This window comes from Carcharhinus amblyrhynchos, chromosome 32 (assembly GCF_965287045.1).
Source record: "Carcharhinus amblyrhynchos chromosome 32, sCarAmb.v2.hapA, whole genome shotgun sequence".
NCBI lineage: Eukaryota > Metazoa > Chordata > Chondrichthyes > Carcharhiniformes > Carcharhinidae > Carcharhinus > Carcharhinus amblyrhynchos.
Window position 1 is genome coordinate 7,372,548 of NC_137355.1, and position 18,638 is coordinate 7,391,185.

An 18,638-nucleotide genomic window follows, 5' to 3' on the forward strand; every position below is an offset into this window, starting at 1 on the left:
AAACCACAGAAAAAAACCTAACACAAAAAACGTGATTCAACATTCTAATGAAGAATTTCAATTATAAGCCAAATGGCAACTTAAATGAGTGTTCCCTAACTGAATGACATCTTGTTTGAAATATTGTTCAAAACACCAAGTTACTGAACAGAATTTAATAAAACATGACAACAAGATAATGCTCTCCACCCCAGATTGGTGGGAGCAGGACACACAGACAGATAGGTGCACACACATACAGACAAACGTCTCGGCTGTTGCCAATAAGTGCTACCCGCTCCCAAGTTGCAAACATGCCCCACTTGAAGCTGAGACTGGACAGTCACAGATGGATACCTCAGGACCTGGAGTAAGAGCCTAGTGAGCCTCCACCGGCAGGGGAACAAGGGCAGAGCAGAGAGAGCTCCTCCCCGTCAGGCAGTGTATGGAGGCTCAATCACTGACTACTGTTCAAGGGACACTATGTTGAGGCCAGAGCTCTCGCCTGACTGCCATCAAAGCAACCCAGGACAAGACATGCATCAACCCCTGCCACCTCCAGCTTACCATCCCCAAGGGCGAGAGGTTCAACAAGCTGCTGGCAGGACTCACCAGAGCCCAGGGCAGGGCCCTGCCCAACATCCAGGCCGTGCTGCAGCCCAAGAAAACTGGACACCCTGGCACAGTAAAACGACAACATCAGAGCAGGAGGGAGTGGACCGATGATCGGAGAAGCTGGTGCAGCAACATCACAGCAATGGAATCTGTGATTAAAGGAGCAGCTTCTTGCAGATTCTGTCTCCACTGTGCTGGCTGCTCCCTAACCAAAATACACAGGAGTGACCTTCATTGAGTTTCTTCATCTCTGTCATTTGAGTTTTTGGGGGTGGGGCGTGGGGGCATGTATTTTGAACCCTGGTGAGGTGCAAATGTTTAAATAGAAATGCCAACACATAAGCAGAAAAGCAAAAAGAAAATGTTAATTAACTAATTATTTTTCAACAGTTTACCTTTAAAATCAGTACTGATGGTACGTTTAAACAGTTCAGTGTGAATTTGGCAACATCTTATTTGGAGCATTATTATTTGAAGGAAATTCAGATTCCTGATTTATCACTAGGTATGCATGTTCTGACTACTGGAATTCATTTCTCTTAAATGAAATTCATTTTACTTCTACCCAATCAATACTGTTTAGTACTAAGAATTTTGCTCAATTTCTCATTTTCCAGTCAAAATTTTCACTTTCTCCCTTTCTACTCTGCAAATTAATAAAGTCAAAATTTGAGGGCTGCCAGGAATAGTAATAGTTCTGACAGATCTACATACAAGTGAAATAAGTTAAATATCATCGAGAGTCACAAAATACCACAAAACTGATATTAGAACACTCAACAGATATCCAACACTTAAAACAACAAAATTTTACACAGATGCTGCCCAACTTTCTGCATATTTTTAGTATGTCTTATTATTTAGTGAAATGACAATGATAAATGCTACTTTATGCTCCCTTAATGTTGGTAAACGTACCATGTGCTGCGGTACTCAGGCATAGAGGGCAAGGAAGGTTTCTGATCCCAAATAGGGGCATGAAGAAAAGGAAGAAAATCACCATCTTATATAAGAACATAAGAAATAGGAGCAGGAGTAGGCCATCTAGCCCCTCGAGCCTGCCCTGCCATTCAATAAGATCACGGCTGATCTGAAGTGGATCAGTTCCACTTTCCCGCTTTCTCCCCATAACCCTTAATTCCCTTGTCTATCAGAAACCTATCAACCCGTGACCTAAATATATTCAGCGAGGTAGCCTCCACCACTTCAATGGGCAGTGTATCTTCAATACACTTCTACCCAAGGGTCAGTTATGATCCACCCAGGCAACTGGGGCAGCATGGTAACACAGTGGGTGGCATTGCTGCTTCACAGTGCCAGAGACCCAGATTCAATTCCAGCCTTGGATCACTGCCTGTGTGTAATTTGCACATTCTCCTCATGTCTGCACGTGTTTCCTCTGGGTGCTTCTGGTCCTTCCCACAGTTGATTGGCTATGCTAAATTGCCCCTTAGTGTCAGGGGAATAGCAGGGTTGATATGTGGGGTTATGGAGATAGGGCTTGGGGGGGAATTGTTGTCTGTGCAGGCTTATGGGCTGAATGGGACTGTAGGGATTCTATGAATCTAACTTTTTGCAGATCTTCAAGAAACAATGGATGCAGTAAATGTCTACTGTAGTCTAAAGGTGCACGGGTTAGGTAGATTGACATGCTGAATTGACCCTAGTGTCAGGGGATTAGCAGGGTAAATGTATGGGGTTACAGGAATAGGGCCCGGGTGGGATTGTAGTCGGTACAGGCTCAATGGACCGAATGGCCTCCTTCTGTACCGCAGGGATTCTACATAGGTGTGACTGGATCATTCAGGCCCACCTAGAGATGGACAGTGAAGCACAGCTACAATCACCTTCACCCCCAACTCAAAATGGCACTCTCAGCATGATAGCAAATGCGCCTTCTTCAAATGAATTGGAAATAATTACAATTACATGGAATATTTATTTGATGAACTGAGAGAGTATTCAAAGGTTTAAAGCTATGAAAGAAATTCCAAATGTAAGAATGAATTACCAATTACATTCCGATAGACTTTTGTGATTGAGGAAAACATGCGCTATTTTCGGCATCCAGTCAGCATGGGGCACTTCCAAGTGAAATGTGCTTCACAGCTCAGTAGTGATCCGTTTGCGCTAAGCCAACAATCTCAGGTGTACCACTTACAAGCAGCAGTGTGACATTTCCATCTCCTACAGCAGTAATACTACGGTCGTTTCTGAATAAAACTGTCTATTAGTGCCACATTAGACACAGTTACGCTATAATTCATGCCCATAAAACCGTGGCTCATTTGGCAGTTTTGTAGAGCGTTTGCCTGAACACATTTCACAGAAGATCCTAAATGCCAGCACAATGGGGAGATTTTCACCCTGTCAGTTTAGTCTGGTTTTGAATGCAAATTCCAGAAGTGAAAGCACATGTATTATCCAATTCCCCAACTCTATTTTTTTTTATATATTTCCAATGCTGTTGATAACAGCTGGTTTACTTGATTTGGTGGGGATCTTTCATGTTTACACACAATGTAGGTTTTTTTTCCACAGCTTAAACTCGACTTCTTCAATTCCTTATTGAACCTCACATCAGCAAGACCACATAAACATCAATTTCACTGAAAACGCACAGACCCAGGATGGGAATCTAGCACTAACATTTTTAAAATGTACCTGTCATTTCCATACAAAGTGAATGTGGAGACAGGTAGCCACAATTTCCAGCTCACTGGCTGGATGACTTGATTGTAGTTCACGGGTTACAACACCCAAGCAAACTAATCCTGATGTTAAATACACTTACAATTTTCCACACTGATTGCAACACGGGCTCAATTAATTCTCACTCTAGTGTCACTCGCCTTTTAGAATTCTTACTTTGTTTTCAAGCACAAGTACTCATTTTCATATTTGTTCATCTGCATTTTGATCACTATTGTTAAACTGTGATGGATAGTTTGATTATTTTTTGGATAGAGTGAAGGCACTTTTAATTGAGAGAACTGAAAGACAGAATGCTTTTTTCCATTTCTACCTGACTCATCCACTGTTACAGATCTTTGATTCTGCACGAGTGCATATTCAGGTCTGATGTCAGTTCGGTATTTGCATCAACTGCACAATTCTCTAGTTCCCATTACATTGGGTGTGGAGCACACAGTGAATCTGTTTTCCCAATAGGGGAAATGTAAGGGGAGCATAGCTGAAAATACAGAGATATCTGGGAGTGGCTTCCAAACCGAAATCGAATTGAGAGATTTAGCTTCTTTACTCACCCTCTGGGTGCAAGATAATTGAAGGGTACCAATGGTTTACATGTAAAATAATGGATGCTTGAGAATGATTATAAGGCTGCAATTTAACTGAAGGATCACAGAGCTCTGAAAGAGGAGTATGAATGGCGTAAGAGACAAGAATGAAACTAACAGTTTAAAAGTCAGCGTTGAATTGGATTTTTTCCTTGTAAACAGTTTTGGTATTAGTTTTAAAATGATTAATCAAATCCATTCCTCTAATTTAAGGCCTGGTTTCGTTTAGTCTCGGCTTGCTGCAAGCTTTTCAGTGCAGATGTTGACAGCTGAGATACCCTATTATTGAAGCCAATATGCATCCACAATGAAACACTAAGAAGTTTAATTGGGAGATTATTTGAAACTCATTACTGAGCAACATTCAGGGTAATACTTCATGCAGCTGTTGAAACATTGAGCAATTTTCCCATTTTCATAAAACACTTTCTTTCATAATATTTTGTAACACCAATAAATACAGCACTACACATCAATGTGATGTCAAGAGTGCATTTGGCTAGGAGGCTCTTTGACCTCTGCTTATGACACACTTGGGATAGCTTGATGTGACTCACCCTGGTTTTTTTTTTACTGGCTTCCAGCTATTCTACGGTTTCCTAATAGTTTTGCTGCTGGTTAAGTCATACCATGAGTAAATCATGCATCATCTGAGTCAATGCATCCACTGGAGTCAAGGTTTTCTCATGGGCTGGAATGGATGTTTATCAGGCAGAATGAGGTCGTACCTGAATTATGTAGTGCAGAAGGAGGTCATTCAACCCACTGAGTCTGCATCAACCACAATCCCACCAGGCCCCATCCCCATAACCCCATGCATTTACCCTGCTGAATCCCCCCTGACACCAAGGGGCAATTTAATATAGCCAATCCACCTAGCCTGCTCATCTTTTGACTGTGGGAGGAAACGGAACACTGGAGGAAACCCATGCAGACATGGGGAGAACATGCAGACTCCACACAGACAATGACCCAAGGCTGGAACCAAACGCGGGTCCCTGGCACTGTGACGCAACAGTACTAACTACTGTGCCACCGTGCTGCCCCACTGTGTAACAAGGAAGAAGAGGGTAAAATACACTGCAGTACACCAAAAATAGCTAGAGTAAAGATATTTTAATTCCACAGAGGAAATCATTCAAGTCATCATATCATTGGAAATGAGGTTGCACTCTGTTCTCTCTCTCTGTATGCTAAACTCATCCGACAATCTAAAAGCAGGACTTGACAGAGATCGATTTCAATTAAGGTTATGAGAGACTTTTGTAGGACTTATCCAAATAGCATATAATGCAGCCTGCTCCACTAAGTATCGTGCTGAAAATCAACAAGGCTGACAGCACCTCAGTAACACAGTATAACTTCTGCTGAAAAAGACTGAGGGTTTGCTGCTTCTGAAGTGCAGCACTATCCCTCAATACATTAAGGTCTCTGGGTGACAGTAATTTCCCCTCTCACCATAAAATCTGGAACATCTTGCATTCACATAATTAATTATTCCCTGAAACGCAATGCTAATAAGAAGAAATGTAAAAGATTGTACAGAAAAAGGCGGAGGAAGAATAGGTACAGGTTTTGTTTCATCATTATAGAAAGAGACAAATCACAAGGCTGCGATTTTCTAGACTTGTCAAGCATGGTCTAAGTTTAAAACATATAATTTGTTGGAATTTGTCAAATACAAAGTTATGAAATGATTTACTAAATCTTGCATTAAGGGGAGCAACACTGAGGTTTGACTGGAATGTGAAATAACTTTTCACATCTATGATTGTAAGCTGGGGGGCATGGTGGCACAATGGTTCGCACTGCTGCCTCACAGCTCCAGGGACCCGGGTTCGATTCCCAGCTTGGGTCACTGTCTGTGCAGAGTCTGCACATTCTCCCCATGCGTTTCCTCCAGGTGCTCTGGTTTTCTCCCACAGTCCCAAAGACGTGCTGGTTAGATGCCCGAACAGGTGACGGAGTGTGGTGACTAGGGGATTTTTCATAGTAACTTCATTGCAGTGTTAACATAAGCCAACTTGTGACACTAATAAATAAACTTTAAAACTTTAAACTATAGTACAGTTTATCACATGCCTCTGCCACAATAGAAATGTGAGATAAAATATGCTTTAATGACTGAAGCTTGTTTAGGCCTTTGTAAAAATGACAACAGTAGAATTGAGAGCATATCCTCCAGGTTTCTCTGCATGTGATAATTACACTGGGATGTTCATCTAGAGCTGGTTCCAGCTTAAGCATAGCTAACCCATAACACAAGATAGAAAGTAAAATAATCGCACCATCAACCAATACATTTGTAATCATGAGCGAGACTGAAGCATCTGAAAGTTCTGTTTTGTAACCTCCAAATTTATGAGATAGGCCACACGTGCGCAGATTGCACTCCGCACGCCAGAGCAGCAAGCACTAAAGTAAGTCACACATGGCAGTTACCAAATTCATAAGATATTCAAATTATTGGGTAACAGAAGCAGACGTTTTGCACAGCATAATCATGCTTGAAAACTCAACTGTTATGCTTCATTACGTAGGGTGTAAACTGGTCAACAAATGCATGGGCTCAAATGATCAATTTCTATAGCTCTTATAGCATGCCAAGAGAAGAGGGGGAGTGTTGTTCGATATTCTTTCTTTGCTCTCTTGAAAAATGTTATTGACATCCTCTAAAGTTATTACTTCAGCTTCAGGACTGCTGCTGCTGCTGCTAGGCCTCAAGTTCCTGTTTGCTATGGTAGCTGCAATGCAAGAGGCAGAGTCCCCAGGGAAAACACAAGTCAGCCAGAATGGAGCTTGCAAATACAGCCACAGAAAGCAAGCAGATTGAACACGGCTTCAAAGTGCAGCCAATATGAGGAAAAGGTAAATAACAAAAAGGTTTACTGTAGGGATATTCTTACACAAAGAAGCACTGAAGCATTACTGGAGGTTACCTAAACAATTTCAACAATCATGTCACAGAAGTTGCATCAGTTGGTTTAGTTTTTTTTAATCAATGATAAATAGCATGACGCACTACAGCACATGGCAGCTACAGGCTTCAAACTGACTACGTTAGAATGCCAACAGTTTTTACTTATTCAGTAAAATCACTGAATCAAAGTTCAAAACTCCATTGTACCATTGCCAACCTGGGAAGGGGGACGTTAAGGCGACAGGTGAGAGATTGCCCTCATATTAATAGATGGATCCACTGACAGAACAGTGCAGAAAACTGACTACATGGTGTAAAAAAAACTCCACATTTCACACAGTGTATCTGAACGAGCAGACCCAAGGAAACAAGCTGCGGTCAACAGCATATGTGATAACCAGCTGGTCAATCATTAAGGCAGTTAACACAGACTCGTTACAGGACAATAAACGGGGCATGGGGAAGAAATACAGCTCAAGACATTGTCGACTCCATTCCCAATCACCAATTAAAACTTCAAAGCTTAGGAGTTTCACAATGGTTGGAGATGACTGCTTCTGCCCAGTCTTGTGCAATTGGCTGTATTACAGACACGCTGGTCTAGTCAGAGCTTAGACATCATAATTCCAGCAAAAAATACTCAGTTTTCCTGTCTGCCTTTTCAATCTCACTTTACTTTTTTCCCCACTAGTTTTCCTTACTTCATTCTTTCCATGTCTTCTTCCCTTTCTACTTTTCAGTTGAACTTATTCATCGTAGTCTATCAGAACTCTACCAGAGTTGACACTGGTAAATATGGCCCGTTTCTGTGCTGTATCATTCCATCATTCTAACTGCAAAGGACTGATTTACCTTTGTGAAATAACACTCAGCAGATAAAATGTGAATAGTAAGATGCTCATCCCCTTAAATTCACCAGTTGAAGAAATACTCTCTCTGGGTTTATTCAGAGCAAACAGCGCTGGGGGTTCTGGAATTTCAGACCACTATTGATTATCAAAAGCATAAGCAGACATCAGAACACAGGTCAGTTTATGCGTCTAAAGGCAGAACTTATTGCACTAATTTCTTTCACAGCAGAGTTCTTAGGACCTGCCTTCACAAAACTTCAGTTCCCTTTCAAGCTCTTTTTTTTATTCTCCTAATTAAAAGTATTCCATAAGCTTCACTGCAAGGGGGTAATGAAACACAGTCACATGTTTATTGTCATGTTGCAATGGAGTTAGAGCAATCTATAAACCACATATTTACAAATATGAAGCAGCTTCCCAAAAGACCAATGCCATTTGACGAATATCAACCTTAAAGGTAAGGTATTCAATATTCTTAAAAATTAAAAAAACCCTTAACACTGCCACAATCACAGAACCCCTACAGTACAGAAGGAGAACATTCGGCCCATCAAACCTGCACTACAACAATTCCACCCAGGACCTATCCCTGTAAATCCACATATTTACCTTGCTAATCACCTAACACTAAGGGGCAATTTAGCATGGCAAATCAACCTAACCTGCACATTTTTGGAGTCATGATGTGGAGATGACGGTGTTGGACTGGAGTAGGCACAGTAAGAAGTCTCACAACACCAGATTAAAGACCAACAGGTTCATCTGGAAGCACGAGCAGCGCTCCGAAAGCTCGTGCTACCAAATAAACCGTCTGGACTTTAACCTGGTGTTGTGAGACTTCTTACTGCATCTTTGGAGTGTGGGTGAAAACTGGAGCATCTGTTAGGAAATCCACGCAGATATGGTGAGAAATATGCAAACTCAGCATAGACAGTGACCCAAGCTCAGAAGAATGCACATGTTTTGTAAGGGAGTTGCCAGCTATGTTTTCTGACATAATAGGTGACAACAGGGTGCAGCTGATGATAGTGTATAACAAAGCCAGATTAATATGACGTTGCTGGTAGCTGACAGCACAGAAAGCCTAAAAGAGGTTGTGTTAGGGGACAAAGAGACTAAATGAAATCCATGACTTGTCAGTACGCTTGCTTTAGCAACTTTGGTTCAACAACTGATAATTGACTATATTTCCGTTTCTGCAGTTCAGAGCTCCAGAGACAGGAAGTTAGTCTGTGCAGTTTCACACTACATTGGGTGAAAAGCCACTTAAAATTCATAGTCAGGTAGCAGGAGTTCCAATGAAATGCCGTAACCAGGTTAGTGGAAACAAAATCAGGCATAATAAAGTTGGACACCTTTTACAACTTGGTCCAGTCCTTTCATCAATGATGCTTTGATTCTCAAAACACCTTGGAACCAGACCTCCCTGATCCACCTATTTCAATTCACCACACCATCTGGCACTGTGCCATCCACTGGAAAGCAGCAAGTACTATCTCTCCCTCCACAAAAGAGATCAAAGTTGAATCTGATATCTACACTGTTGGTTGACATGGAAACTGCAGTGAAGAATCCACTGCCACAGGCAGATTGCCAGTTTACTTTTCAACAAACAATTGACTTGGGATTCTTAATCTCATGACCGAAAAAAAGGAGCGATTCTCTCAACACCAAGGCTGATTTTGAGCAGTGATGCTGAACTAATGTTGGGAGCTTTTCAGATCTGGCAACTTTATCTACTTGGTAAACTGACACTGTGTCTCTATCTGGCAAGCCACTAAACTGCATGTACAATTCCTCAAAGGACGCAAACATCATGTCATCCATTTGTCTTTCCACGTTGTGTTGATACAAGTCCTTTAGGGAATTATTCTTGATCTGAGCAGCCACTGATTTTGACCAGCAACTTTTTAAACAGCAGCAATATTGTTTTCATTCCCGAGAACATCACAGCTTATAAAATTCTTACAGTGCAGAAAGAGGCCATTTGGCCCATCGAGTCTGCACTGGCCACAATCCCACCCAGGCCCTGTTCCCGTAACCCCGCATATTTACCCTGCTAATCTCCTGACACTGAGGGTCAATTTAGCATGGCCAATCAACTTAACACGCACATCTTTGGACTAGGGGAGGAAACTGGAGCACCCAGAGGAAACCCACTCAGACCTTGGGAGAATGTGCAGACTTCACACATTGGACCGAAATAGAAAACCTTTCCTCCTCTTTTTTTTATCTCAGTGGGGTAGTGTAAGGAGCACACTACATTATGATTTGACATTGACCGAGGATGGAATTGAACCCAGGTCCCTGGCACTATGAGGCAGCAGTGCTAAACATTGTGCCACCGTGCCGCCCCGCTTCCATATCTGAAGGACTATCATGATATCCAATAAAATTGGACCAGTGTGAATAAAAATTATACAGTGGCTGAACCTACGTTCAGTGGTAAGATTGAGCTAGTAACTCTGAGGAAGACAATGATTGTTACCCATTGAATTCCATCAGTGAATTGAAAATTCATATATGATCTATGGTTGGACACAACATAGTCAGAAAAATGGGACAGTTCAGGAAAGCCATATGATGTCAGTACATTGCTGTTTTCCAAAAAATTGAAGATATTGTTCTGAATTTCAGCCAGTGAACAATCATCTCTTACTCTTTGAGCGCTTTCCCACTGAGCATCAATGCAAACCATTTAAATTTGGATTAACATTGCTACGATGGAATAAATCTAGCTTGAATATGCTGGCAGGGTTTAGCTTGATACCAGATTAAAACAGAGTGTGAAGTCTCAATGTTCTCTTCTGCAGTCAGCTTTGGCCTGGTAACTCGATTCAAACTCCATCATTAGCATTTACATAGAGTCATTGGGTGCAGGAGGAGGCCACTTGGCCCATCGAGACTGCACTGACCACAATTCCAACCAGGCCCTATCCCATAGCCCCACGTATTTACTCTAGCTAGTTCCCCCTGATACTAATGGCCAATTTAGCATGGCTAAATTTTTGAAGTGTGGGAGGAAACTGGAGCATCCAGAGGAAACCCATGCAGACACAGGGAAAACATGCAAACTCCACTCAGACAGTCACCCAAGGCTAGAATTGAACCCAGTCCCTGGAGCTGTGAGTATGTCAGGCCAGTACAGCCAAAAGGCAGATAGATCGGCAAATGATCAGAGGAACTGATGCCTATGCCTATTTCATGCGAGAATGGCACCTTCTGTAATTACAAATTGGTTGGGTAGGGTGCCAGTCCTCAGAAAATGATAACTTGAGCAACACTTCAAGATATACATGTTGGTATTTTGAATTTAACAAGAAGCCACTCATGCCAGATCTTCACATTCAAGCAAAGAACAGCTGATGTATTTAAAATTTATTTCTTAGTCACAAGTAAGGCTTACGTTAATACTGCAATGAAGTTTCTGCAAAATTCCCTGAGTCATCACACTCAGGCACCTGTTTGGCTCAATGCACCTAACCAGCACATCTTTCAGACTGTGGGAAGAAACCGGAGCACCCAGAGGAAACCCATGCAGACAGGGGAGAACGCGGAAACTCCACACAGTGACCCAAGCTGGGAATCGAACCTGGGTCCCTGATGCTGTGAGGCAGCAGTGCTCATCAATGTGCCATCAAGCTGCCTCCTGTGCCATCGTTTGAATGCTGTACCTCAATCCATGTCATTATGCAAGACGAATAAAACTGTCAACTAATTGAACTTTATTCTCTCAAGATGGATTGATGTGGATCTCTTGATAAGAGAACTCCTCTATCTCAGTCTGAGACAGCTGACATATTTTTCAAAATGTAATAGTACCAAAGCTTTCATTAACAGAAAACGTTTCCTTTTTTTAAATCTCAGTGGGATAGTGTAAGGAGCTCACTACATTATGATTTAAAAATCATAACTTCTGTGTCGAGTCCCTTTTGCTCTTGTGAAGATGGTATTTTGATTTCTAAATAAACTGGCAACAAACCCAGGCTACCTATTGTAGTGCCATGGATACACAGGAGGGATGCTCAAATTACAGCTAGTTTGTTGTTTATACTCCTATACCAGATGCCCACATTGTCCTGACTCTAAACACAGCTTTGTGTACATACTTGACATCCAGCAGGGAACTTCTTCCACTAAAAGTCAAATTTATATATCTTGGCCTGTGGAGAAAAGGGGTGAGAAACTTGACTTTTTAATTCATGTCCAGTTTCACACCAATCCGAATTTTCTTCATAATGGACATTAATTTATGTGGTTAGAACAATCACAGAACTTTATAAATCCCAGCTCACAGCAAGGATTTCATAATTCAGGAGTCTTGCTGAAAAAAGAGACATGCTGAGAAGCATTTTATCTTTCACTCATGGGACAGATTTGTAAGAATAAGGGAACAACATTTTATACCGCATAAGAGAGCACTGATTGGCTGGCAGATGGACCTACCACAGGGAATGAATCTGGCTGCTCTCCCCCCCCTACGTCCACCCACACAGCTTTTGTTTAGCTGAAAAGGTGTGGACATATGCCTCTTGTCTACAGAGGACAGGGCCCTGTGTGAGAACAAAGATGTTGCTTCTAACATGCGTATGTGAGCCACGCTGGGAGCCCAACTGATCATCTCAAATTGATTTCCAGCGTGGGTGGGAGGGAGGGAGGGAGGGAGGGAGGGGAAGAGAAAGAGCGAAAGAACTGTTATTCCCTATGGCAATGCCTTGATTAGAGTTGACACCTCTGGTTTGAATTTGAACAAAAGCTTGGCAGTTAACTGCTCCCTGGTGCATTCTCCATGGCAACACCTCCATGTGCCAAGCAATCAGCACTCTCTTATTAGCATTCATCAGACAACACGCAAGAATGCAAGAAGAAAAGCTTTAACTGCATGTCATTTTTTTTCAAGCACAACTCACATTCTGCACTACGAAACAGCAATTCAGGAAGCTCTGGAGAGTCATACACACTCAAAATGTTAACACTGTTTCTCTCTCCACAGATGCTGCCAGACCTCCTGATTTATTCAGCAATTTTCTGTTTTTAATTCAGGAAACATTGCTCACTTTGAGTGCCATGAATAATTTGCTCAGATTAATTTGGTAGTACTTGCATTGATACCCACAGTTTTTTTCCTAATCAGGATAGCTCCAATACCCAGTTATCTTCCCAGTTGCTTAGAATAACCTTTCTTCCTTGACCTTGCAGTACAGTCATGCTGAAGAAATGCTAAGTAAATCTCCCTCAGATGTTTTTCTCATCCTAGATGTGAAGTTGCAAAAATTAACCTTTTTTTTAATCTCAGTGGGGTAGTGTATCATCCCTACCTCAGTGTAAAGGTGAGACTAGTTCAAAGAACTAAATTAACACTCTCATTTGGATGCTGTAACCATCTGACTTTCAAAGGGCCAGTTTAATATCTGATTTGTTGCACTCCTCTAATTATGACCTCTTGCAAGCATCCCTGACTTTAAGCGCCTCATCATTGGTGGCTTTCACTTCCCAAGGCCCTAGGCTTCCCTAAGACAAAAGCAAAATACTGCGGATTCTGGACTCTGTAACAAAAACAGAAAAGGATGGAAAATCTCAGGTCTGACAGCATCTGTGGACTATTCTGCCTCCATAGATGCTGTCAGACCTGCTGAGATTTTCCAGCCTTTTCTGTTTTTGTCCCAAGCTTCGTTTTCCTCCTTAAAGACACTCCTTAAAACCAACCTCTGAACAAACTTGTAGTCATCTGACCTAATATCTCATGTGGCTCGGTGCTATACTTTTAACATGATCCCATTAAGCACCCTGTTTCATTATGTTTAAATGTGCTATATAAATATAAGTTGTTGTTGTTGAATACAGTAGCATTTTTGAAGCATAATTAAAATGATACGAGTTTATAACTTATTCTGAACCTCAGTGTGAAGTATGTTATTCAAATAGGTAGATTAACCGAGTTCTGATTCACATTGTCTCCCCAATTCTACTTCATAATATTCAATTAAGTTTTCTCAGCCAATTATGCAAAAGAGCAAGGCATGCAAAACAGCAAAGGTGCTAGGCAGCTCCTGTAACGAGACTAATACTAGCTGCTATTATTAAATGCGAGCTGTAACAGGGAATGTTTGACGGCTGACCAGCTGCTACAGAAATCATAGCTAATCCAACCCTTTTATCTGCACCACATATTTCCAATAGTAGGGTGCTGGGTAACGAAGTTAGGCAGGAATTGGCTTGGAGGGCCGAAGAGCCTGTTCCACTGCTGTAATTTTCTTTGTTCTTTTAGGATAGGAATAGGGCATATGGTCCCCGGAAGAGTGGGGGTGGTTTAGTTCAGCAGAAAGCATTTTCAGTGCAGGTTTGGAGGGCTGAAGGGCCTGTTCTTCTGCTGTAATTTTCTTTGTATTCTGGCCAATTTGCCCATTCTACCCCAGTTAGCTGATGCCAAGTGCAGTGTTCCAACAAAGATCAGCTAATCCCATAAAAAGTTGCTTTAGTGCTCACGACTTCTGAATTGAAAAGTCTATTATACTGTATTTAGCATGTGAAAAAAGGCAAAGAAAATATGTTTCCAATTACCATAGGAAAGTCTGTAGGATTTATTTTTGAAAAATAATAACTTTTCTTAATGCCCAAAGATTTAATTAACAACTTACTGAATTACCAGTTTTTTTTTTATATAGTCCCCTATCATTCTGACTTCACACTTAAATCTGTTAAAAAACCATTTAATAAAGAAAATCAGGCAGCTACTGTTTCAAGTCTGACTCTTATTGGCCTCAAGATTGGCTTCAAGTTTCTAGGTGTCCAGATCACCAACAACCTGTCCTGCTCTCTCCATGTCAACGCTATATTTAAGAAAGCCCACCAACACCTCTACTTTCTCAGAAAGCTAAGAAAATTTGGCATGTCCACTACGACACTCACCAGCTTCTACAGATACCCCATAGAAAGCATCCTTTCTGGTTGTATCACAGCTTGGTGTGGCTCCTGCTCTGTCCAAGACCGCGAGAAACTACAAAGGCTATGAACAAAACCCGATCCATCACGCAAGCCAGCTTCTCATCCATTGACTCTGTCTATATATCCTGCTGCCTTGGAAAGCATAATTAAGGACCCCATGGCACACCAGATATTCGCTCTTCCACCATTTTCCATCAGGAAAAAGAGATCACATACCAATCAACTCAAGAACAGCTCCTTCCCTGCTGCCATCAGGCTTTTGAATGGACCTACCTTATATTAGGTTGATTTTTCTGTACACCCTAGTTACGACTATGACACTACATTCTGCACTCCTTTTCTTCTCCCTTGTAATCTATGAACGTTATGCTTTGCACAGCGTGCAAGAAACAATACTTTTCACTGTATCCCAATACGTGACAATAATAAATCAAATAATGGTCTTGTTTTACCTATTCACACAAAGCCTACAGAAATAAAAGATCTCAACTGCTGGCATGCAGATTTAGCATAAAAGGTATTGCAACTGTGAAAGGTACGATCTGCTCAGTAGCATCAAAAGGAAAATCATAATCGAGACTGATTCATCACAGAATCCTACAATGCAGAAGGAGGCCATTCCAGACGTCGCTGGATTCCAGGGAAGTGCCGGAAGATTGGAAAACGGCTAATGTTACGCCGTTGTTTAAGAAGGGTGCCAGGCAAAAGGCGGGGAATTATAGGCCGGTTAGTTTAACGTCTGTGGTAGGTAAAATGTTAGAATCCGTCATTAAGGAAGAAATTGCGAGGCATCTTGAAGGGAATTGCTTGATAGAGCAGACGCAGCACGGTTTCATTAAAGGGAAGTCGTGTCTGACAAATTTACTGGAGTTCTATGAGGATGTGTCTAGGGCGGTGGATAGAGGATGTGTCTAGGGCAGTGGATAGAGGAGAGCCGGTGGATGTGGTCTTTCTGGATTTTCAGAAGGCGTTTGACAAAGTACCTCACAAGAGGTTATTGCAGAAGGTCGGGGGACATGGAGTTGGGGGTAGGGTGTTAGCGTGGATAGATTGGTTGTCAAATAGGAGGCAGAGAGTGGGGGGCAACGGGTGCTATTCGGATTGGCGGATGGTGACTAGTGGAGTGCCCCAGGGGTCGGTGCTGGGGCCTCAGCTTTTTACCATTTATATAGATGATCTGGAGGAGGGAACTGAGTGTAGGGTGTCGAAATTTGCTGATGACACCAAGATTGGGGGAACAGCAAATTGTGCGGAGGGTGTGGAGAGTCTGCAGAAGGATCTAGATAGGCTGGGCGAATGGGCCAGGAAATGGCAAATGGAATTTAATGTTGGCAAGTGTGAGGTGGTCCACTTTGGTAGGAATAATGGTAGGAAGGATTATAACTTACGTGGCGAAAAACTGCAGCAGGCGACGGTGCAGAGGGACCTCGGGGTCCTTGTGCATGAGTCGCAAAAACCCAGCTTGCAGGTGCAGCAGGTGGTCAGGAAGGCGAATGGGATGCTGGCCTTCATAGCGAGGGGGATTGAACATAAAAGTAGGGAGGTCTTGCTGCAGCTGTATAGGGCATTGGTGAGGCCGCAGCTGGAGTACTATGTGCAGTTTTGGGCGCCGCACCTGCGCAAAGATATTTTGGCCTTGGAGGGAGTGCAGAGGAGGTTTACTAGGCTGATACCGGAGTTGAGGGGGTTGAGCTATGAGGAGAGGCTGAATAAACTAGGCTTGTACTCGTTAGAGTTTAGAAGAATGAGGGGAGATCTCATTGAGACGTATAAGATGATGAATGGGATGGATAGGATAGAGGTGGAGAGACTCTTCCCGCTCAAAAAAGACAGTAGGACTAGGGGGCACAGCCTCAAGATAAAGGGGGGGGCGGTTTAGAACGGAGTTGAGGAGGAACTTCTTCACTCAAAGGGTGGTGAATCTCTGGAATTCTCTGCCCGTTGAAGTGGTGGAGGCTGCCTCGCTAAATATTTTTAAGACGTGGGTTGATGGGTTTTTGATAAGAGAGGGGATTAAGGGTTATGGGGAGAGGGCGGGAAAGTGGAACTGAGCCACGACAGATCAGCCATGATCTTATTGAATGGCGGGGCAGGCTCGAAGGGCTAGATGGCCTACTCCTGCTCCTATTTCTTATGTTATGTTCTTACTGCACCGACCACAATCCCACCCAGGCCCTTATCCTCATAATGCCATGCATTTACCCTAGCCAGTTCCCTTGATACTGAGAGGCAATTTAATATGTCTAATCCACCTAACCTGCACATCTTTGGACTAACCTTCTGGCAATCAACTATTTGCATTTATAAAGCACGTTTAACATGATAAAGTATCCTTTGAAATGATCTGAAGTGTTCTGAAGCTAAATTTGAAACAAAGCCAAATTTGAAATCTTTGGTAAGATGACGAAAAGCTTGGCCAGGAGTGAGGCTTCAAGGAGCGTGTTAAATGGGGAACGAGAGAGAGAGGGATTTAGGGAGGGAATTTCATAGTTTAGGGTTTAAGCTGCTGAAACACAGCCACCAAACACACAGCAATCAAGACTGGGGAATCATGAGACAAGGATTTGAGAACAAATTTGGAGAGTTGTATGCCTGAAGGAGGTTACAGGTAAAGGGTGAGGCTACATACAGAGGGATTTGAAAACAAGGACAACACACACCTGAATTCACAGAAATATGAACTACAACTAGAAGATACAGTGAAATGAATTCTCTATAAAAGCAGAATGGAATCCAGCGACTGTGTACTTTGACACAGCTGCTCCTATCCTTAGCCCAACCCCCAATTCCAGACTATGCTAAAAGGCTTACTCATCCTTCAGACTGGAAAACAGTGACATTTTTCTAGAGCAGTTTTTAGCCACATCATTAAGCAATTACCTGACGTTTAAACATGGCTTTTTCTTTAAAAAAAAGCATTTGATGCTGTCTCTTTGTGGAGACACTGGATTGCATTCATTAAGGCAGACGCAGGCTGCATCGAAGCCACAGCAAATGGCAAATATCTGCCTTCCATTTCTCCAAGCACTTTCCTGTATTACACCAAAACCCCAGAATGTCCGAAGGGAGGCCCATTCATACCTAATTTTTCAACTGTGCATGAGTAAGATGTGGCTGCAGGAAAGAAAAGCTATCGTCTCTTTCTTCCTTCAGTTTACCCCCAGACTGGAGCAGTCAGTCAACAATAAGCACCAAACCTGTTTGAGCCTGGCCTCTTCCCCACTACAGCGCATAAAGAAATTGCCTTCCTAATTGCTGTCCGTAATCTGCATAATGAATTGAGGGATTCAAACATGTTTGTGAATCTGTTGCAAACCCAAAAACAATGGTGCCGCACCACATTGTCCCTGGAGAAAGAGGAGGTCCCCAGAGGGAGTCGCTAGTCGATTGATAACATCAAAAAATAGCTTGTGATGGTGTATCACAGCCTGATCATTTGAGTTTTGTCAGGTGACATTTGTGAACATGGAAGATTTTAATGCTTCATTTTAGCCCAGGTTAGTGGATTTAAAGTTAAAACAAAATGCTGGAATTAATCCTACAAAAGGTTTCCCCTCTTTATTGATGCAACATATTTGCTCAGTTAACCAGCCCTCTTGAGAGACATTTCTCATCTAGCTGATGCTGTGGCTGCAAGAGCACAGCTTCTGTTGTAACCTCTACTTAATTACAGAATCTCTACAGTGCAAGAGGAGGCCATTCGACCCATCAAATCTGCACCGAATCTCTGACAGTGCATCCCACCCAGGCGCTATTCCCGTAACCTTACATATTTACGCCGCTAACCCCCTAACCTACAAATTTAGGGGATTTTCACAGTAACTTCATTGCAGTGTTAATATAAGCCTATTTGCGACACTAATAAACACAACTTTTTGGGGCACCAATTTAGCATGGTCTAACCGCACATCTTTGGACCATGGGAGGAAAGGGAGCACCTGGGGGAAACCCATGTGGGGAAATGTACAAACTCCACACACACAGTCACCCAAGACTGGAATCAAACATGGGTCTCCGGGGCTAAGAGGC

General features: G+C 42.4%; 1 protein-coding gene across 1 annotated transcript in view; it reads right to left on the reverse strand.

The window, feature by feature from the left end:
* Positions 1-460: 460 nt before the first annotated feature.
* The window catches only part of man2c1 (mannosidase, alpha, class 2C, member 1), a 129,588-nt gene continuing 111,410 nt past the window's right edge, over positions 461-18,638 (reverse strand). The window contains exons 25-26 of the mRNA XM_080216002.1: positions 1,513-1,553; positions 461-656 (exon numbers count right to left, since the gene is read on the reverse strand). Coding sequence (XP_080072128.1) covers positions 461-656; positions 1,513-1,553 — 237 coding nt within the window. The remainder of the gene's footprint in view (positions 657-1,512; positions 1,554-18,638) is intronic.